A 23,015-nucleotide genomic window follows, 5' to 3' on the forward strand; every position below is an offset into this window, starting at 1 on the left:
TCTTTAAAACAACCGAAATTATTTTCTCGCCAACTTAATATTACAAATTTACATATATTACAAAAAACAAAAAACGTTTATAACAATATTTATTATAACGATAATCAACGCTTTATTTTATTCTCTGAACTCAACCGGCCACGTGGCCATTATCGTGCTATCTAACGTCATCTGAATTTCCTTTGCAGCGGCCAGGGTGGCACGAGCAACGCGGAAAGCCCCAAAGGCGACGACATCAGCAACACGGACACCGACACGAAAGACAGTCAGAAACTACCATTCTGTGAGATTCAGTGACAAAAAGTTACCGAGTTTGTCAAAACTCGTAAAAGCAAAACCCCAGACGAGAAACCGGTCAAGGAGAAAGTGCGCTGGTCCTACAGCCCGGAGGAGGGCCCCAAGTGTACGACGGAACCGTTCGTCTCGAAGAAGAAAGACAAGAAGACCGTCAGCCCGGTGAACGTATGAGATCGGAGGGATCCAGACCCAGACCAAGCAGTTTCTCCGGAGATACTCATCTAAACGGATCTTGTCAATAACACAACCTTACCAAACCAGTTTAGAAACGAATTCCCACGCCGTCTGCAGGTCCTTTGGTAACAACAACAGTCTTAACATAACTAGCCTAGCTTTACGGTAACAAAACACATCTGACACGTTCTGTTCTCGTTACAGTAGATTACGTTTTGAATGAGACACCTTGGCGTTGTGTTATTTAATAATAATATAATGTTATTACATAAATATTTAAAAAATGATTAAATCTAGATATAGGTTTTTGACGAATATGGAGAGCAGTGGGTATTTCTACATGTTTCTCCTTTAATTTGCCAAAACATCACTCAGCTTCACTTGCGATAACTGAATCCCTCTTATATTTATTTGTCTCATGCCGACATGGTTAACTTCACTAAGATTCCCTCTGTGATTCCTGTTCTTAAATTTACTTGACCCAAGCCTTACATACAACTTACAAGGTACTACTTCGAATTTCCAACCTGTTGAGCATCGTAGTCATCGCTCACGCAGCAAATGCGACCAAACCATCTCAACTTTATCAGTCATACAACCTCTTACATACCGCTAGGACATTTTATTAAAAAATCTCTCCTTAAATAATATTTATTTGGTCTACTTTTATCAAAAGAACAACGAAATTAAAAATTCACTTGCTCGATTTGATCCCACCACGTCTTCGTACCTCGGAAATGCCCGCTGCTTCGCCAATTTTAGAGATATCTTCCAATTCTTCAAGCCGAGTTGCCTCGAACGGTTGATTGTAATTATTAGATTCTAAGCGAATCGATTTAATATGTATTAGTTAGTATATTGAACAATTTGTCATATTGGTATATGACATTTAAAATTTGCACAATACTTATAGTGATATTAGGTATATCCGCATGATGAAAAGAGACAGAACTTTTTACCAATACTCCGTCAAATAAACACGTCGAATGGGCTGGATTAAGTCTCATCAGATGTAAATGTATTTGGTGTGTATCACTGAACAGTTATCAGATTTAATTTGCTAAGAAAAAATACTTCTAAGTTAAAATAATCACTCAATATATCGATGATACTATTGGTATTGGGGGAAACACATTTCGACTATCCATTTGTTTTTGGACTTCTATGTCTTCAGTTTGACTCATACATAATCTTGATGTTATTAGAATCCTCATCCTCCTGCTAAAAGTTGTGAAAGAATATGATCATTTTAAATATTTAAATTGTGAGATTTATCTAAATGCTTCAATATCTTCACATCTTCAAAATGTTACAGCCTTGAGATATACTGAACATCGAACAACGGAAAATCAAAACAGCATTATCATTTGTTTTGACTATTTATTCTATCTTTATCATGATAAACATTATTATTATATAATTATATTATATTATTATTATTATATAATGTTTATCATAGAAGTTTAACATTATATAATAATGTTTATCATGCAGGGTTTATGAAGTTACTTCAGTTTATTCGAGTTTAGATATTATACAGAAGGATAGCACTTATTTCTTCTCCTAGAGAAGGCATCACTCTTGTAACTTGGATTTTCTGCGGATTACATCAACTACAGGACCTTTTTTCCTTCGTGTTAATGATTTCAAGAATGAATATATTGAGCTAAGGTCTTGAAGTGACTTGGCTAGTCTCTATGAGATGAAAGAAAACTTCCTTCATATATAACAGTCATTATACCAATGTATTACACAACCCTTCATTATTTCAAATAGGCTATAGAATTTATTTGTAGAAAAGCAGTTTCTTTTCTACACATAATTTCCTAATGACATACAAGTAACTAACAATTTTTTTGAAAATTTGAATTATCATGTTTTGATAACTTTTGAGAAAACCATAGAGTAATAGTAATAGTAACACTCTATGAACAAAAGTTTACTCAGAGGTGCCTAGCACGCGCATTAAAATTTGATTTTGCACGTTGTCAGTTCTTGTAAAATATATGTATATTTCAAGAATATTATCTATACAGAATATATTTTCTTGGATACCCAAATTAACATAAGAATATTGGATATCGATTAGGATATTGGTACAAATGTTATCTCTCATAATATTCTAAATATAATTTTTTAAAAATGAAAATAAACAAATATATACTATATTAATTATTAGTTATTGATAAATTTATAAACATTACATAATAATATCAAGAACTGTTTAGGAACATTCAATACAAATATTTAATTATAAATATATTTTATTATAGGATATATAAGCTCTATTAAAATATTAAAGTTTTCCCAGATGTCCGTTTCTGTGAAATAAAAATGGAGGCATTTAACTGATTAGATCATATCTCTCCATTGCTTCTAAAATGGCAACCACGCAAAAATACGCGAAAACTGCCGAGGTTAACCGACGCGCCCATGCGTCACTGAAAATAGCCACTATGTGACTTTTTCTTCGCCATAGGCATCAAACACGATAACTGTTCAGGAATGACACCCATTTAAAAAGTTCTGTCCATTTTTGTTGAATCTTGAAAGTAACTTATACAAATTTTCAAGTAGAGCTTGAAATTGCTTTCTAAATCTAATAGATTTATACATATATATATATAAAAAATAATAAAGCAAATTGAAACTATTTGGATCGTTCTATATATATACATATATATATTGTTTTAAATTAAAACTTGATTACCTATGACGGGTAAGTGTAAATAAGATTTTACGAGGGATAGACGCGATGTAAAAACCTGTAAAAAATTGGACTTAAATTTATTGTATTTTTCGCGTGACCAATGTCGTAGAGATAAAACTTGAATAGTGTAACACTTGTTTGCAACCGGGCTCTTTACAAAGCGCCGCCTTCTTGATGATATCGTATACTTAAATTTAAACGATAAATATTTAAAAGTGAAATCATATAGTCTCCAAGATTTACGCTTTTTTACTTGTTTCCGTTTAGTGTTACTTTTGTGATTTTTAGAGAGAGAGAAAAGCATAGCTACCATTCCAGACAGAATAAATATATATGCGGTTTTGATACTCTTACATATATATCAACTCAAATAATGAGTAAATTCGTAAAAAAGATGTTGGAATGATTGCTATTATTCTAGAATTATTGTATGATGATATACATGTAGATAACGAAACCATTTCATTTTTAGTGACTTAATTTATCTCAACTCATTGAGATTTTTGGAAGTGTATCCATAAATATATGTATATAAGGCAGAGATTTATGATTCCATCGATATTTGCATGTATATCATAGATTGTGGATTGTTTTTATCGCTGTAAAATACGAATTAACCCAAAAGAATTTCCTATTTTTTCGTTATAAGCGATTTAGTCGTAATTAGTGAACGTTAATCCGTGTTTTTCAGCAGGATAGATTGTATATTTCGATACTAGATACTAGACAAGTTTCCTTGTTATCTATTCTTGATTCTATTTTACTATTTATACGATTGAAGTTGTTGTAAAGTTGTTGAACAAGGTTTTCGTTTCAAGTTCGAACGTTTCCTCATTCTAATAATCAAATCAAAATAACGTTACGGTCGCCACATATAGCGTACTACTAATTTGAATCAACAAGCAAAGTAGAACACAAATCGGGATCTTTAAGACATATCACTCAATTATTAGCAATAATGCGTTATAATATATCCTCCGTTGTTGATGAATCATTGTTATTGCATTTTAAACGAGTCTATCAATGTTATTTATTGGTTAAACCAACCCGTAATAGTTAACCTGCTTTAGTTCACTCACCGGCATCTTGTGATTAAGTTTCTCGAAGAAAGAAGTTAAATTTCCCGATTTAATCCATTGTTTTCAACCGAAATAAGAATGCCTCGTGAATATACATTGTAATTACGTGAAATTAGCCTCTGTTGGTGATAAAACTCCAATAAATGTATATTCACGATGACGATGAAGTATTTCGGATCCTTATATGTAAACCTAGGACTCTTAAACGTTGTATTTTGGGAGCGTATCGATTGACGAGACGTCCAGGCAATGTCGATTTCATACGCTCGAAGAATACCGCTCATATATTTGAACCAGACCCGTTATTTTAGAATTAACGTTACGGTACTACGTTTACTTGCACGCGTTTTAAAGAACTATGGAAAATATTAGAAAAACAAATTGTTCGAGAGCTTTGATTTCCTTCGAGCCCCCTGGTTTATTGTTCTGTCTCGATTACGATTACCGAATAAGCAATGAACTTTATACTGTAAATATAGTCATGATAAATCAGATGAGAAATTATAACAATATAATATAAAATGTGATCTTACGATACTTTACTATTAAAAGCTTTTTTACCGCATTATTTTCGGCAAGAAATTTAATATTATTGAGTATATCTATTGAAAATGATATGATATATTGTTTTATGCAAATTGTAGGTTTTTTCCTCAAAAATAAAATATTTCTCTTACAGAATAACGCCGTCTTTTTATTTTCCTATTCCTTGCTGATTTTTCGATTTTTTCAAATGTGTATGGATAGTTGTACAGGAGAATATCGAAATTTTGGTTGCCTAGTTAAAGTATCGATACCAAAAACCTAGAGTTTTTGAAAGAGAGTGTCGAACTTTTGTTTTGAGATTTCTCCACCCCTAATATCAAGTCAATTTTGTGTGGTTCGGTACCGACATTTTGTGTTCGCCGATATATCGATATTTTTGTAAACAAACAAACAAATTTTTGTGATATTTTTTAATTTATATTAGGAATGCTTATTACAATCTTAGAGTTTACAAATTAATGAATTGTTACTTAAGTTAATACACAAGCAAGACGACTATGAGATTACTACATCAGTATGTAACAGGTCAATTGAAAAGTTCCCGGACTCACACATATAGAGCGCTACTAGAATTAAATCCATATGTTTTTTCGTTAGCCCTAACCTCAAAAGATGCATGTATAAATTTGACAGCTGTCGGATCATTAGTTTGTGAATTATAGCATTTTGAGTGAAGCAACTTTTGCTATTGTGAAAAAATGGATAAAAAGGAATTTCGCGTGTTGATAAAATATTGCTTTTTGAAGGGAAAAAAATACAGTTGAAGTAAAAACTTGGCCTGATGCCGAGTTTCCGGAAACTGTCCTAGGAAAGTCAACCATGAAGGATTGGTATGCTAAGTTTAGACGTGGTGAAATGAGCACCGAAGGCGGTGAACGCAGTGGACGCCCAAAAGACGTCGTTACTGACAAAAACATTAAAAAATCCAAAAATGATTTTGAATGACCGTAAATTGAAATTGAATGAAATAGCAGACACTCTAAGGATATCACCTGAACGTGTACATCATATCATTCACGAATATTTGGGTGTGAGAAAGCTCTATGCAAAGTGGCTGCCGCGCGAGCTCACTTTTGACCAAAAACAACGACGAGTTGATGATTCGGAGCGGTATTTGAAGATGATGAAGCGTAATAAACCCGAGTTTTGCGTCGATATGTGACAGTGGATGAAACATGGCTTCATCATTTCACTCCGAAGTCCAATCGACAGTCATCCGATTGGATTGCACACGATGAACCCCCTCCAAAGCGTGCGAAAACGCAACAGTCGTCTGACAAGGTTATGGCGTCTGTATTTTGGGATGCGCATAGAATAATTTTCATTGATTACCTTGAAAAAAGAAAGACCATCGAACAGCGACTATTACATAGCGTTATTGGAACCGTATTCTCTAGATCTGGCACCCAGCGACTATTTCCTGTTCTCAGATCTCAAAAGAATACTCACTGGGAAGAAATTCTCGTCGAATGAAGTGGTGATCGTCGAATCAGAGGCCTATTTTAAAGCAAAGGACAAATCGTACTATCGTCACTATCGGTACTAATCGTATTTTCGTCGAATGAAGAGGTGATTGACGAAACTAAGGCCTACTTAGAAGCAAGGGACAAATCGTACTGAAAAAATCAGGTTAGGGCTAACTAACAAACATATGGATTTAATTCTAGTAGTGCCATGTATGTGTCAGGCCAGGGACTTTTCAATTGACCTGTTAAACTATAAACAACATTTTATTGGGTTCTTAACCTTTTAAAACAGAGCTTCTAAAAGTACCAGGGTCAAATCCGAAATGGCTGTTGCAGTTCATTGGATTCTACCTCTCGATTACTTGTAAATGGCAACATCGCAATGAAACCACCGAAGTTTACCGAATACCGATTAGGATTACCCAGAAATAACCAGTAATTATTACGCCTATAATTATAGCTAAGTGACGGTGATTCAGTAACACAATGTGGTTTTTAAACTTTTTATAAGACACCATAACTTAATTTTTTATTCCACTCGTAATATATGTACCATAACTTGTTAATATTACTGCTTATAGTTCAACATTTCAAACATATAATCATTTCGAACTAGTTACAGTTATTAATAGGTTTAATCCAACCATTAAATTAAATATTTTTTCTGATAAGTTCGATGATGCAATATCGAAGAAAAATGAGAACAATTTAATAGCGATATATTATGTGAAGTATTAGTTTTTGGACATGACAAATGATGCATTTCTAAGTAAAACAAATTAATGTTCAAAAAATAGATTTCTGAGAAACAGAGTAAATATATTGATATGTGTATATTATATATTTTTTATGTCACATATTTGACAGCTGATGATTAAATTCAGTAATATTTTACATTGTCATGTGTAACTGACGTTTGATGCTGTCATGTATCATTGGGATTTGACATTATACAATTGAAATACTGAACGTCAACAATGTAATATAACAAAACATTTAATGACAGTCGGAAACGATGTTATTTATAATAAAATATTTGCAATGATACTGATTAGGAAATACCAGATTTGTTTCGATAGTTATAACTAAAAGGTTTCTATTTATTTCTCCTAATCGACTATTTAATTAAATAAATTCATTTGGTCTAGATACCCTCGTACTGTTTCTTTTGTTTGTTCAAAACGCTTTCGCTGATAACAGGGTACATAATCTACAGTTTTATTTGATTTTATTAATTTTATCGACCGATTTCAGTTGAACAACACACTTCCCACATATTTTATTTGTTTTTACCCAGTTTACTCGTTTATAAAAACCCTATGTTATACGAAAACACGATCCAATTGCAATGACCTGATAACCTAAAACATGCTTAAGAAAATGACCATATTTATCATTATAAATGGTGTAATTATCAATACTATTTACTGAATTTGCTATTTTATAAGCGATTTTATGGTTGATGCGCCTCGCCCAGTAGTACGTTTTATGGTATAGATACTTAATCTTTGAGCATCACAAAAAATAAGATGCCCTCAAGGTCGCACAAGGTCAACTTAAATTTACCGGGTTTATGACCAGAGAGCGATACCGATCAATCAGGAAACTGAGGAAAAAATCTTGACCTAAATAATCTCTGGTGCTTTTTCTAAATTAATAAATATGTTGTTGTAATAACATTGTAAACAATTTACAGTGAAGTGGTCTGTTTTTTTGTTTCATTGTCTGCACTTATTTCATTCGTACTTCACTTGTTTAAGTCTTCGTTATGATATTAATAGTTATGGCATTTGATATATTGCTATATTTATTACTAACATTTTACATTATTATTGAATAACTTGTTTTTGACATTTGAAATACGATACTGTCAAAATTCATTGACATAGCGTTAAGATATGTTAGTGAAACACTCATTTATCATTGATCTTTAATATTTTGCTTTAATATATTATCTTTTGTTAGACTATTACAACTATCTTAATAATGAATCAACTTTTTATTTGTATAACAGCAAGACATTCTTATGTTATTAACATTTCATCAACATAACCTTCAAATATCATTTGTATCACATGTTGAACTGTCATTACAGAAAATGAAAGATCAAAAATATAAATTAGAATGTTAAACTTATAAATATATTGTACCATTTTCTATCAGTAAATTTTCTAAGTCACAAAAATACTGAAAACCTTATTCTGCAAATATATTGGCAACGCTTAAAGAAAAGACACTAACCTACAATAAGTTATAATTTGCAATGAAACACTTTAAATCATACCTATTATTAAAAATTAACGTCAAATATGTAGATATCCATGGAAATATAATTGCTTTCATGTATTTATTCAATAATATTCAATAAAATACATTATTATTCATTTATACAATTTTATTTATTTGATTTTATTATTCATTGAATTTAATTCAATTAATTAATTTTAAACACAATGATGATATCACGATATTAAACTAGACTCAACTAGAATACTTGATGTAAAATACAGATTATTAAAACTGATGTAAACATCGATTTCATAATATATCTGCATGAATATCAATAATATATATATGATTCATTTGAAAAATGTTGGATAAACCAAGTGAATGATATTTACCTCAATGGTAATCCCCATTAGTTATCAAAAAATCGAAACAGTTGAAAGCATTTCGTTCTTTATTGATTCTTGTAAATTATCATTGTTAAGATCTAATTTATTTAACCACTTATAAAATTCGTTTGAATCTAAATTAAGAAAATTATATATAAACATTATAACATTGGTAAAACCCAACAAAAAAAAGGAAAAGTTTACGAAGTATCATATAAGCTGATCGATTTTTGGGATATTTATTATTTATCATAAGGTTTTCATATCACAGAAGTCATTAAAAAATACTTTTATTATCATTATAATGAAGCTCATGTATGTAATATTCAGTATAACAATAATTTTGCATAACATATACGCAACGTCAATAAAAATACCAAAATGTATGACTTAAAAAATTCTATGAATTTTAGGTTAGCTTTCATTAACTTATCAATTAAAATTTAATATAAATATTGCCAAAACAACGTTAAATTTGTATAGAGTATTTTATTCCTAATAATTAATTCTACTTGTAGAATTGTTGATAGTTAGCAATCTGTGATAACTATAAACCATACTCATATTTCTAAAAAGGTATTTGTAAAAAAAGTATGACTTAAATAATGTTTTAAATGTTAGGTTAGTTTTCATTAACTTATCAATTAAAATATAATACAAATACTGTTAAAACACTACTAAATTTTTATGAAGTATTTTATTCCTGGTAATTAATTCTAGTTGTAGACTATTGCTAATTAGTAGTCGCTGATAAGTAAAAATCATCCTTATATTTGTAAAAATTTGCAAAACATATAATTATTATCTTTACCAGCGTCACTGTAATACTTACTGTATCAACAACTGACCTTTCATTAACTAGATATTTCGACTAATTTAATTCTGTAACACTATTTCGTTCACTCTGTGATATTCGCTCTGAATCAAGGTGATTCCGTGAGACAGTATGAATGCATATACAAAAAAAACCGACACGCATAAATCACCGCATCAAGGATAAGTTTTATGTGCCTGGGCGAAAATCCATGCGCAACACAAATGCATATGTAAAGGGAAAGTGAGCGTGATTATAGAAAAAACATTAGGGGTAACCCAGCGATTATTACCGTCCTCGATAAAGCTACGGAACCGGCCACAAATTAGAGAGAACCACAAAGAAAGTTCTATGGCACCCGTCGGCATCCTCTTAGTCGTTTAACGACATTTAAAGAGTGCATATCAACGCGAGAAAACGATATTCCTTTTCGCTATCATAATGAACACTTTCCTCATAATGTTAATGCTGATTGTGAGTTTTACCGGCAAACACGCTTTTCCGGCGTACGTACAAGAACCGAAAAGTAAGTACATTGATTTTATCATTATTTTATGCTGCATAAAATAAAATTACACTTTTTCGAAACACAAAACACGTTTTACAAGCAAAATAAATTTAAATAGTTAATCAAAAAATATAACATGTCAAAAATGATAGAAAATGACGCTCGCGAAATGACAGTTCATAGAGAATATTTTCACTTATAATAATTCATTATAGTTTTCTATTGCAATTATATTGAAAAAATATATAAAAATATCATGCTTTGATATAAACAGCTAAATAATTTTAAATTTTGTGTGTAAATAAATAATAATGTTAATGTTGAAGATACTTTTATCAAATTCTAAGCAATTAAAGTTATATACATTGGTTATTAAATTAAGTTTTAAATTTTAAATCTTATAACAACCACCAACTTTTAACATAATTATTTATATGACTAAATAAAAATTGTCAAATCAAATTATTATACCACAAAGGTTTCTAAACAATACAGGATCTATTTCAAACCACTAATAAATATACTTTATCTGCTATAATTACGCTTTTTATTTTTAGATATTGAACTATACCGTTTACGACAAGAAGATAGCCCCAGCATTGAATATAAATATTTGCTAAAAACGATAGCAGTAAACCCAAAACAAAATTACTGGTGGAAAAGAGGAACCCATCGAGTGTACGCTGACGATGAAAAGCCAGAAATAATATTTGCTTAAAGCTATAACACAGATAGATAGATATGTTATCTGAAAAATAAGTATATTTCATAACCAGTAGAAATAAAACCTAAAGTATTAAAAGGCTGAGTATATATGTAATTTATTTGATGTTTTCTATAAATAAAAACTATTTTTATTTAAATATGTTAGTTTAATTTAGCGAGTTTGCTTATTCTAAAGAATCATATCTAGTATTATAATTTTTCTTACCAGTATAACCATGATTTCAAATTAATTAATAAGCGAAAATAATATACAATAAACTTCTTCTTTACATTTCATGGCATTAAGAGGCAAATATTATATGACGTCCGCAGCCTATATAACCAGATATACATTTTCATTTGACAGCAATTGAAAATTGACACTCTCTTTGGGCTGTATTTACAGTTTTTATTTTTAAAATAATCATAATAATAATAAATATAAACAAAAGAAAGTATGTCTAACTTGGATACGCCACCGTTTTCTAGATTATTCATTATCGGACCGAAATCTCTAACTGAAGATGATTTTCGGAAGAGTTTTAGGGAATATGGGACCATTGAAGAACTCTGGATGGTAAAAGATAAGGCCACTGGGGAATATAAAGGTATTTTATACATTTGTAATTTTGGTCCGATATTTACATTTGTACACTTTCAGGTGTAACCTATATTAAATATGCTAAAACATCTGAAGCAGCTTTAGCTTTAGAGTCTTTGAATGGCGCAAGTATAGTTAATGGATTAAGAAAAATTAAAGTAATGATAGCATCAAGGTATGCATAAAACTTGTAGTTTTTAAATAAAATAATAAAATGTATTATTAGCTATGTTTATATTTTAGTCGTGATCAAGGATCAAAAAGAGACTCGTACGAAGAAGAAAAAGCACAGAGATTATTTATAGTGTGCCCAAAGTCAATGACAACACATGAACTATATGAGTATTTTGGACAATTTGGTGAACTAGACTATATAAATATATTAAAAGATAAAATTTCTGGTGAAAGTAAAGGAATTGGTTATGTCAAATACCACAAGTAAATATAATATACTGGGTTAAATGTCTACAAATGTTCTAAAGCAAACCATTTTCAGATTTTCCCATGCAGCTAAAGCATTTGAGGAATGTGATAGAAAATATAAGCCAGTTTTTGCTGAACCTAGAAGACCAGATCAGAATCCCAAAAGGACAGATAGGGATACATCTAGAAATAATTCTGGAAGTGAATATTTAATTAGTAGTGGAAGTTCTAAAAATATCAATACCTTAACACCTAATTTATCATTATCAACATCGTCTGGTATTAATGAAGGCTATACAAAATTAACAGTCATTGCCAGTCCTGAGTTAAATCAGGATCAATTATGGAAATTGTTTGATATTGTACCAGGTAAGTCTAAATTATTAACTAGAAATCATTACTACAACTAGTGTTTACTAGGGATGGATTATTGCCAGATTAGGTATGAAGGTGGTAATTCAAGAGCATCCAGAGCTGTTGGAGAAGTTGTTTATACTAGTTCACAATGGGCAGCCCACGCAAAAGAAAAACTTCATGGTTTTGAATATCCCCCAGGCTATCGTCTGATTGTAAAGCCAGATTTTGATGGGAAAGCAGAATTGCCTGAAAACTCCAGAAAAGATTTACTGCACATTGCTGAAACTTTAGCTCAAGCCACTAGTATTATTCAAGCAGCAGGTCTCAATCCAGGTACTAAAATTGTCTAAGCAATCCCGCAAGGAAACATTTTATTTTCTTATAGCTACTTTATTAAATCTAAGCAATGCGGGGAGTCAGTTAAATTGCAGTGTGGATTTACCAGATTCACAACCACTAGCCAATATTGATGAGGAGACAGTAGCAAGGTAATTATTAATGTAAACTATTCGTATAATTTACGGGCATAAAATTGTAGATGCTTTATTGTATGCTCCCCACAAGCATTATCCAACACCATATTGAGGGACTTATTTTGCCGTTTCGGAAATCTCATTGAAGTGTATATGTTAGCCAATAGAAATTGTGGATATGCAAAATATGCCAGTAGAAGATCAGCATCAGAAGCAATACAGGTAAGATCCTTAACATGCTACTGTTAAATGGGTGTATTTCATTTGAATGCTCAGTATAATTTTTTGACAGAGAAGGGTGTCAGTTGGAAACTTATCTAAGAGGGATATGTCACTTTGTTATCATGGTTTTTTAATATTTATACACTAATATAATGTGGGGGGAAAACCATTTCCTTTTTGCTAATCAAATGAAGCCATACTATAGCGCATTTCAAACCTAACAGTGTATAAGACATTTTGGATATAAAGGTATAGTAATTCACCTACTCGGTCCAGTAAACGGTGTTGAATTTCTTTAAAATAACGAGATAGACGGACATTTTTCATCTCGCCACGGAACTAAACATCAACCATAAAACGGTTTTTAACCATGCGTAAAATATATAATGCTAAATACACCTGATGTTTGTAAATCGCTCTTGAAACGAAGTCCAAAGTCTGGAGAAGCTTCACAGATGATTACAGATCCCTCGATGTCGCTAAGGAAGGCGTTGGTAAATATTTGGTGGTATCTGAAAGGAACTATTAATTTGACTCCACTGTCAACAACAAATGCATATAGAGATGGTTAAAAAACGACAAGAATTGATAAACAAAAAACGTCTGTCTTCCATTCTGCGAAAAATATAGCATGGAAGTTTTGATACATCCACCATACAACCCAGACTTCGTCCCGTTAGACTACCGTATGTTCCGGTCTCTACAAAATCTATGAATAAATTCGCGTTGAAAAGCATAAGAAACTAAAAAGTTACTTGTCCCCAAGCTATTATTTAAATTCTGATAGAAATAAAACCCTATTTAACATTATTTGTCCGTAATTTGAACCGAAATTTCATAATAAAATTCATAATAAATTTATAATTTTACTATCTCGCTTGTAAGCTGTTGCTGCTTTGTAAGTGATGAAGTTATCAACAGGTTTAGGCACATCGTCGAGCATATTGAACTGGTTATCAACTGAGGCATGTTTAGGTGATGTTTTTTAAGTTTGCAATTCTCGTAAAAATATAATTTTAATACGACACAATTTTATACAAATATTCTATTTTTGTTGCCGGTTAAGCAATGGAAGGTACGGTTGATAAAGTTTTCGTTCAGTCAACACGTGGGACCCCCAAGTGTTTGATTTAAACGTTTTAAATTAGCTATTATTAAAATTTAGGGCCACCAAAAACATTATAGAATTATTCCCGTACTCATGCAGTTTATTTTGAAATGTTTATATGAAAATCGCCAAAAAATTACTTATGGTTTTTGTAAGAAAAAAACATACAAATATAGAAGCGTTAACATCGTTATCGTTAACAAAAATATTGGTTAATTTTGCGGAGTTGATCCACCATTAATCAAGTTATAATTTGATTACTACCTGTATTCTATTGTTTTAATCATATCTAGATACTGGTGCTTCTCCTGTTTCATCGAGAGCGTATAGCCTGAGCTCAGGGTATATTTTTTACAGTTTTTCACAACATAGTGATAATTCTGCTATTTAACATCATGTTATGGGTGGTAATAAGTAGGTGGAATAGCATCAGGTTATTTACGGAACACTTCATCAGTTGCCTTCTCCTATTGTTCAGAATTAGCATCGGTTGTAGTACTTGGCAAATTAAATGAACCTGTGGCAGCTCGTTGAACAACATTAAGTATCTTGTCTTCATCTTTCCTGTTGTTTTGCTATATTATATAGAGTATAGCTAAAGGGATCTATACAGTTTTTGAACTAAGACGGGTGGATATTGAAATCGATTGCAACAAGTTGCTTGTGAGGTCTTAACGAAATTTTCTTTTATTATATGTGTATATATATATATATATATATATATATATACACCTGTGACTTCGGAAAAATTATTCTAGGACTAGCAGGGTCAAATAGCTCAAACTTGCAAACCGGTTTACGTCACTTCTGCGAGAGGTAACCATACCCATGACTCGTTTAATTTCTAAAAAGCACCAATGGCAACGTCGAGTCAAAATCCACACTAAACAGCAAGTTTTTGTGGTTGCCTTACCTCTTGATCAACCACGTTTGGGTTGTCATTCAGAGCCCATGGAATACCGATTTTGATAATGAAGTCTCTTGTGGTCGATTAATAAACAGGTTAAATAGGCACTGTTAAACCAATGTAGCTTCTAGCTTCTTCTTGTCGAATAAATGCAGCGCCTTTGTTAAAGAAATATGCAAATATTCCCGATTCAGATTGGTATTCTTAGTAATCGATTCTTCAAATTAAGCAGGTGTTTCATGCCGCCTTCTGTTCCTACAAAATTACCATTTTATCTTTCTCTAGAAGGGAAACATAAATTCGTGAACTAAACGTTAATTTATTATTCTTCAGACACTCCACGGCGCGGAAGTGAACGGGGTGCGTTTAAAAGTTTTGCAGGCGGAGGAACAACGGAAAAGGCAGCGTATGGACGGTGATTAAAGGTATAGTATTCGATGTAAGTATGCGCTTCATGTACTTCACTCAGTTATGAGCCTGACGATTCGTAAAACAATGGTAATAAACATTAACGTATTCATATTTTAAAAAATCTGATCAGATTCAACTGAATAAATCCGTATAATATTCTTGTTATCGTTAGAATCAAAGTTTCGTTCCAGAAAGGATTAAGGACATGGGTCTGAACATATAACATTTTCTTTTAAAACCTAATCATGCTAGATTTTCTAATTTACACCGATTAGATAACGATAAACTTTCACCGTTCGCAGAAAATAATTATTTGACAATTCCCAGAACATGTTTGTATATATTTTTGTCGCACTTGCTTGCTTATCTTTAACAACAATCTCGCTGGTAACCATAATTTTTTGAGACAGACTGACAACTAATCAGACCCAAGCGACTCGATAGTCTAACAATAACAGGTAATTTTATTTAATTTTAATAATTTCTTAATCTGTATGTTACTTACCTGTATTCGTCTGTGTATTGCATTTTCGTGTCCATTGTAATGTGTTGATTAATGAGAATGTTCGTGAAATCAATGTTGTCCTATCAACGACTGACATTTTCCGATAAAACAAATAACTAGACATTTACAAAGGCAACTTGATAATGAATCACGGTATTGAAAGACATTCAATACATTTATTCAACCTTATTAAAATTAAAGAATATTTGGGACAAGCATATAATAAATTATTAGGAAACTCGTAATAACTATCGTAGTTATAAAGATTACTAATTATACATGGTAATGACTTATGACACCTATTTTCTCCAATCACTTATCCATTAATAAATTTTTGTCCATAATTTGAACAGAAACCAACAATTTATTATTGTTATATTATAAATTTATTTAAATCGGCTTTCGTTATTTTTGGTTTGGATTCAAATATATTTTGTTAAGCATTTTACACATAAACTTAATAATACAGTAGACGTAGTTAAAATTTTTCTTTTTAAGCAGTTTAGTACTTTTTTTACTCTACCTTATTTGAAGTAATTTTGTTTTATTTCTATGAATTGTGCAGCATTCCATGAAATTACGTTCAAAATTAATTATATTTACATCAAGGTACTGATCGTAACGTGTATTTGAATATGTATTTTTGTGTCGCCAAGCAACCGTTTGATTTAAGACCTAGCGATGCTTCATTGTTTTCGATGGCGTCTGTCTTTTTTCTTATCGCGTTCGTTCTTTTCAGCTACGCCACCTGTTTCAAATACTCCCGATAACAATATCGTTTTAGGATCAGTCTTTGCTTTTCTTTGTTTTTAATTTAACCGATACGTTGTTATTTATTTGAGTTATTTTCTTTTAGAAATCCCGACATAGACAAGGACACATTAAAATTGACGCAGAACTACCCAACTTATTTTCATTGTACGATTTTGCGACGTTACTTTACATTTTACTGTTAACATACAATAAACATGTGAACTAGTTACTGCATAACTAACTGTTTACATACGTTTGTTTTACCGTTCGACCAGAATTAATTTATTAACCAGCTCTCTGGACATGTTTGTTTTGTGTTTTTTTTTTCTACTATAAATTGAATATATATTTTTGTCACATTGTCGTAATTTTATTTCAACACCCCCCCCCCCCTCATCGCAGATAAATATAGTATTCCTAGTAGAAGGAAATTTTTGTTAAAAATTAAGACAGAATAAATACTGCTTACAAAAAAGTTTGACGCACATCTCGTTCTGAAATTATATTATTTATTTAATTGAAAGTGGTTACACAAATCCCGATTGACCGCAAGTAACCGTAATCGATAAAAACAAAGCAAGCCTTTTCTTCTGTAACAGTTAACCGCCTTCATTATCAATCCATACGATAAGGGACTATGACATATAGAAATAGAAACACATAAGATGTACGTCACTTAACCAACATTACATCACTCTTTTAAACAGATAAGTTCCACATACGAATTCGCAAAACCAATGTTGATATAAGAATAAAAAGCGGGCGTGGTAAAATTTAATTTGAAAAGAGGCGCCAAGCACTCTAGATAATGCATGCAGTTGAATTGAAACAAAAGGCGATTTATATATGTTTTATTTCGGTATTAAATTAAGGTAAATATATCAACTCAATCACAAAAAGAGAACACCCAGTTCTTACACACTTAAAAATAATCGACATATAGTGTTAGTATTAAAAAATAAAACCTCCAGTAGTTTTTCGTAGTTTAAATGCATTTACATGTAACTTTCATTCTCACCTCTCTCAATTGCGGTATATACAACTGTTAACCTACGTATAAAATATTACAGTTGGCTTAATGATCCCTATATAATAGATCTTAGCTGCTAATTAGAATATCTATAATACAGGGTGTAAGCAGAGCAAAAACACTATATTGTGGTCATTGGAAGATACAATAGTTTTGCGACGATAGCGGAAGATTTATCCATTAGATACGCTTTAAATAATTTCGTAAAATATGCTTATCTTTTGACCTATGTGATATATATATGTTTCGCATCTTACATGGACAATTGATTCAACATCTACTCTGCTTACTAAGGCAACTCTATTATTTTCTCTTAAAATTAAAAATCATAATGTTCTCCAAACATTATTTTCTAGTAATTTTGAAGTTGTTTTAAATGCATATATTTACTACCATTTCAATATAGCACCATAATTTCTTAATCAGTACTACCATCGAGAGTAGTCTCCTTGCGAACTGTCACCACCATCCACGTGCTACCATGGCAATTACATTTTTGTGGAACATTTAAAACAACTTGATAATTAATTTGTACCGGATTACATAAACTTGTTACGACTTGGCCATCAATATTCCCGACCGATAAAATGGAAACTTGTAGAACTAAACGAATAGAACAAAAGATAATGAAATAAGCTAAATAAACAAGACGTTGTGCAATTTGTTTAAAGCAAATGAACTAGTAGTAGCACATTCTTGGAAGAGAAGGACCTTAAAGACGAGACAATTGTATTTTAGAGTTATATTACACTGGTTAGTTTCCTTCCAATCACTTAACGTTACGCGTACCCCTTACCGGGTCTAATTTTTCTGTAAAAAAGTTTTAGTCAACGTTAAGGGTTAGATTAAATAGTGTATGTGCAATGCTTCAACGAATTTTTTTTCTCGATTAAAATTATATTGGTTTTCATGGAATCATACCTAATTTATATCGTATTTAATCTGCATATCCTCGGCAGGTCTCAAATTAAATATGATTCCATTGTCCCAATTTATATATATATTTATATATATAGATATATGTATAAATCCTACTGATTTAGTCAATATCCATCTTTCAAAACCAAATTAGTCTTCGCCTTACATTAGTTTAGTTTGCAATACTTTTATAGACATCCAATCAGTATTGTTTTTAAAGGATGATGCACTTTTTGCGCCTGACCGGCTCTGGTGGCTCCAGTGCAGCTAATATGGCCTCATCGAAGACATTCTTCAAACCCTTCTGTGTCAGTGCCGAACACTCTACATATTTCACAGCTTTTAGTTCCTTAGCCAACTTCTCTCCCTGTTCAATTGAAATGGGCTTCTGTTTGTTCTTTGCTAATTTTTCGATTGTTGCTCCATCGTCTCGAAGGTCAACTTGAGTACCAACAAGTAAGAATGGTGTTTTTTGACAATGATGTGTTATCTCAGGCACCCACTGAAACATATATATTGTTTCTTTTATCTCACAAAATATATTTTAATTGCTGCATATTATTCATTATTGAGCAAAAAATAATGTATAAAAATAAAAGGAAATATAACAATGCTTTTATCATAAATCAACAGAGATAACTACATAAAAATGAAGTGATGAAATATATTAACATATAAAAATATAAAACATAATTCAGAACTTACCTTCTCTTTTACATTTTCAAATGAAGATGGGCTTACTACTGAAAAACAGACTAAGAATACATCCGTCTGTGGGTAACTTAGGGGACGTAGTCTATCATAATCTTCCTGACCTAAGATTATACATAGGATAAATATTGAATTAAATATAAACAAAAATATTAACAACCTACCAGCTGTATCAAATAAACCAAGTGTATAGGGCTCACCACCAATCATAACAGTTACTGCATAGTTATCAAATACAGTTGGAACATATTCGGAAGGAAATTTATTGGTTGTATAGCTAAAAAATAAGTTAAGATACATCAAACTTAAGGTATTTTATCAGAAAAAAAATGATTCAAGTTTTATGACAGGATCAATTACTGAATGTGATAATATATATTTGTTATAAATCACACTGTCTAAAATACTTATAAAAATAAGAAAAGTTAACTGCTGAAGGTGTGGTTAATGTAATATCTTGATTTGCTCTAATAATTTAGTTTTATATCTGGATTTTCTATAGCCCATAAGACCCATGCACCATGAAAGTAATATTAAAAACTCACCTAATGAGTAAACATGTTTTACCTACTGCTCCATCACCAACCACTACACACTTAATTGTCTGCATTTTGAATACACCTAGAAAACCAAAAAATGCAATAGTTCATATAAATCAGAACCTTTTCCAATCCAGACACATATGCCACGTAAAAAAGGTAATAATATAATTAAGAGCACAGTATACTTTTCTTTCAGTTAAATTATGCAGGTATTTTTATCAATTTGCTGCCATTTTTAATTCAGCTAGCGTAATTGAAAAGTGACCGGAAACCTACTTTGTTGCTCTGTAAAGTGAGTCAAACCGAATAACCAAGCACGGAATATTTATTTTTGCATTCGTTAATAACAATTACCTGTTCAGAGTATAAAAAAATGTTAGAAATTCTAAAGTTTTGGGTTGGGTTCCCACTATTCACGTACACACAGAACTTCAATCGAATACACTACCGACATCTTACTAACATATCCGCAAGCTTAGAAGAAACTCTGTTCCTTGTTAAGTTAGCCGCTGATAAAATATTGATTGAGCGCTGTCGTGTTAAAAGAGAAGAGGGACCTCGCAATTTTTAGGTTAAAAAACTACTTTCAATGGGAAGTTTTGAAAATTGGGTGTATTAAAGACTGTTTTATCAAAATAAAAATGAAACGAATTTCAAAAAAGCAAATTAATAACGTGTTGGACGTCTTTCACAAGGGTTTTGTTTGGACGTGCATAGGAGTTACAGTTGTTGGAACCGGAATATTAGGATTCAGATTCTATAAATATGTAACTGTTACAAAGCCACAGCTTGCAGAGAGAAAACGAATTGCACATCAAGATCTTTTAGCAGAGGGTTCATCGGAAAATTTACTGGACACAGCACCGACAATATCATAGTGCAGTCTCAGTCATATCACTTGTAGAACAGTTGTTACTCAGTTGTACTATATGTATATATAATTTCTGTAGTTTATTATTATTAAACGATTTTTATTAAGTAACAAAAACAGTCATTATTTCATCTATATAATATATTCATTAATACAGTTATTAAGAAAACAATAAAATACTATTGCATTAAAATACTTCTACATATGCGTATAGTTTAATTAAATTACTAGGATTAATATAGTATGCTATGGTGTCTGTAAATATTTGTTTCTGTACAATTTGTTATGTAGAGATTAGTTTTTATTAGGCACCGGTAAATTGACACATTATAATAATAGAGAACTTTTTGGATCCGCCTGTAACGCGTATTCAAGATGGCGATAAAGGTTAAAGTTGGTTTTTCCTTAATTTAATGCTTTTTTTCATAAAGTTAAATGCATCATTATGAGCTCCCGAAGGTAAGTAATATTTTTTGTAATATGGAGTATATTTTTAGAAATGCAGTTTGGCTATAAACTTAACTCAGTAAATTAGAAGGACTCGCAGAATTCGAAAATTACAGGGATAAATTGTTTATTTTCCTTAGCGATATACGTTTTTCAAGGCCTACTGGTACTATGGCGAAATTAAATTTTGATATTGATTTGCTACAGGTGGTTTTGGTCCACTATCAATGGGATTGATGCTGAAAGGGTATTAATGGAAAGGGGCGTTGATTGTAGCTTTTTGGCTCGACCAAGTACATCTAATCCCGGCGATTTTACCCTTTCTGTCAGGTATGATATCATTATTTTATTTAGTTAAATTATATAGTTATCATTGAATGGCATTATGTGTAATGATGTGAGTGGATCCACGCCTATCTATTGTGGTTTTGTTGTAACTTAGAGAGACCCTATCTGTATTTATGCAATTGTATAAGCTGTTCACCTTGCAAATAACATTTTAGTATCCTTAATAATATTTATAAATGCATAATGTTAGTAGAAAATAAATCCTACAACTATAAATATTTTTTAAATTTAATACAAATTTGTTTCAATTATATATCTGATATTATTAAACCGAGAAAAAATTTTTATATACAGTTTATTTAATTTTTTATCAAATAGACTACGTTAATTTTTTTTTCTTAGACGTAATGGTGAAGTCACTCATATTAAAATACAAAACTCTGGAGATTTTTATGATCTTTATGGGGGAGAGAAATTTGCAACATTGTCAGAATTGGTTCAGTATTACACGGAAAAACAAGGCCAATTGAAGGAGAAGAATGGAGATGTCATCGAATTAAAATATCCTTTAAATTGTGATGGTCCTACGACTGAAAGGTAAGTAGTGTAAAGTAATATTTATAAAAACTAGAATTCTATTCTAATATCAGAGTTAATTTTATTAAAACTTGCTATATGTATATTAGCACAGTGATTAGATGTTAGTAAATAAATAATAATAGTTCTTTATTATGTACTATATTAAGTAAACTAACAGTGTCATTTAATTTATTTTATCTATATTTAATTTTGAAGAATAAGTAGAAATTTAAACTAAAATTGGTGACATAAAACATTTATTTCAATACTAATATTTTTATATTACACAGTGTTATCTTAAAATTGTACCTAATTACTAAACCTTAGTCTTATTAAAGATCTATTTAAAACATAATAACCATTTGTATAACATACAGGAAATACAAATAAAACTTATTAGAGTCATAGAACCAAATAAAGACAGAACTAACGTGATATACATCAGGCATATAATTTTTCATATAAGAAGGTCGACTAAATATTAGTATTCAAAAAGTGCATCAGATGGCAACAAACGTTTGATATTTTTGGGGAACTCAATTCTTCTCATTAAACCAGTATATGTCTTGATATTTTATTGTATATAAGAAAATGCTTTAGTTATTTTAGGTCTGATGGTCGTTATTAATATAAACATCACAATTATTAATATTAAAATAACAATCCATCTAATAGAGGATGATTTAAATAGTATACTTCATTTTAGAAAATGTGAGATATTTTTAAAATGCATATTAAAATTCTTTGAATATTTTTTAGAAAAAAACATGTATTACACATCGACTTCAAACGTTTAATGCTTTTTTTTTTTGATAAAGTATGCCAAATGTTGATACATTCCAATAACACATTAGGGAGGATCCAAAAATATACTTTTATATAAATAAGTAAAATAATTCTCACTTAGTTTACTAATACATCTGAAAATGTTTAGACGTATGTCCAAACATTTTAT

General features: G+C 31.0%; 4 protein-coding genes and 1 long non-coding RNA gene across 12 annotated transcripts in view; 4 read left to right on the forward strand and 1 right to left on the reverse strand.

Annotated features, from left to right (window-relative positions):
- Hk (potassium voltage-gated channel subfamily A regulatory beta subunit hyperkinetic) overlaps positions 1-4,944 on the forward strand; it is a 225,237-nt gene extending 220,293 nt beyond the window's left edge. For all 6 annotated transcript variants that reach the window (XM_076413091.1, XM_076413090.1, XM_076413086.1 and 3 more), the window contains one exon: positions 189-4,944. The gene's annotated coding sequence lies outside the window, so the exon portion shown is untranslated. The remainder of the gene's footprint in view (positions 1-188) is intronic.
- A 5,051-nt stretch (positions 4,945-9,995) lies between these two features.
- Positions 9,996-11,072, forward strand: LOC143201918 (uncharacterized). Its single transcript, XR_013007046.1, has 2 exons — positions 9,996-10,227; positions 10,767-11,072. It is a non-coding gene; the product is annotated as an uncharacterized LOC143201918 (long non-coding RNA).
- Positions 11,073-11,269: 197 nt separating this feature from the next.
- On the forward strand, positions 11,270-17,033 carry LOC143201903 (RNA-binding protein 45). Of its 2 annotated transcripts, none has more exons than XM_076413102.1 (9): positions 11,270-11,522; positions 11,576-11,690; positions 11,759-11,953; positions 12,012-12,307; positions 12,359-12,628; positions 12,681-12,783; positions 12,834-12,990; positions 15,339-15,444; positions 16,778-17,033. In XM_076413102.1, exons 1-8 carry the CDS (start codon positions 11,372-11,374, stop codon positions 15,426-15,428), a joined length of 1,377 nt encoding a protein of 458 aa, XP_076269217.1. In that variant the 5' UTR covers positions 11,270-11,371; the 3' UTR covers positions 15,429-15,444; positions 16,778-17,033. The 2 variants fall into 2 exon arrangements, with proteins under 2 accessions (XP_076269217.1, XP_076269216.1); XM_076413101.1 differs by having other exon boundaries at positions 15,339-15,430.
- Positions 17,034-17,511: 478 nt separating this feature from the next.
- Positions 17,512-20,363, reverse strand: LOC143201914 (cdc42 homolog). The gene is made up of 5 exons (XM_076413118.1): positions 20,230-20,363; positions 19,879-19,954; positions 19,498-19,610; positions 19,328-19,437; positions 17,512-19,124 (listed from the first exon to the last, which is right to left on the reverse strand). The coding sequence occupies exons 2-5, from the start codon at positions 19,941-19,943 to the stop codon at positions 18,837-18,839; spliced, it is 576 nt and encodes a 191-aa protein (XP_076269233.1). The 5' UTR covers positions 19,944-19,954; positions 20,230-20,363; the 3' UTR covers positions 17,512-18,836.
- Positions 20,364-21,063: 700 nt separating this feature from the next.
- Positions 21,064-23,015, forward strand: part of csw (protein tyrosine phosphatase non-receptor type corkscrew) — a 79,532-nt gene continuing 77,580 nt past the window's right edge. For both annotated transcript variants that reach the window (XR_013007042.1, XM_076413079.1), the window contains exons 1-3: positions 21,064-21,205; positions 21,401-21,523; positions 21,884-22,078. Coding sequence is in view for 1 of the 2 variants with exons in the window: in XM_076413079.1 (XP_076269194.1) it covers positions 21,192-21,205; positions 21,401-21,523; positions 21,884-22,078 (332 nt within the window). In the remaining variant the exon portion in view is untranslated. The remainder of the gene's footprint in view (positions 21,206-21,400; positions 21,524-21,883; positions 22,079-23,015) is intronic.

The sequence above is a fragment of the Rhynchophorus ferrugineus genome, unplaced genomic scaffold (assembly GCF_030347505.1).
Source record: "Rhynchophorus ferrugineus isolate W39M unplaced genomic scaffold, kcgeb_rfMv2 rfM9, whole genome shotgun sequence".
Lineage (NCBI taxonomy): Eukaryota > Metazoa > Arthropoda > Insecta > Coleoptera > Curculionidae > Rhynchophorus > Rhynchophorus ferrugineus.

Coding starts and splice junctions, on each gene's coding strand:
- LOC143201903 (XM_076413102.1), top strand. CDS start 11,372: ATGTCTAACTTGGATACGCCACCGTTTTCTAGATTATTCATTATCGGA. Junction 11,691..11,758: donor AAAGTAATGATAGCATCAAG/GTATGCATAAAA, acceptor TTTATATTTTAG/TCGTGATCAAGGATCAAAAA. Junction 12,784..12,833: donor GATGAGGAGACAGTAGCAAG/GTAATTATTAAT, acceptor ATAAAATTGTAG/ATGCTTTATTGTATGCTCCC.
- LOC143201914 (XM_076413118.1), bottom strand. CDS start 19,943: ATGCAGACAATTAAGTGTGTAGTGGTTGGTGATGGAGCAGTAGGTAAA. Junction 19,611..19,878: donor AAAACATGTTTACTCATTAG/GTGAGTTTTTAA, acceptor CTTATTTTTTAG/CTATACAACCAATAAATTTC. Junction 19,438..19,497: donor TGGTTTATTTGATACAGCTG/GTAGGTTGTTAA, acceptor GTATAATCTTAG/GTCAGGAAGATTATGATAGA.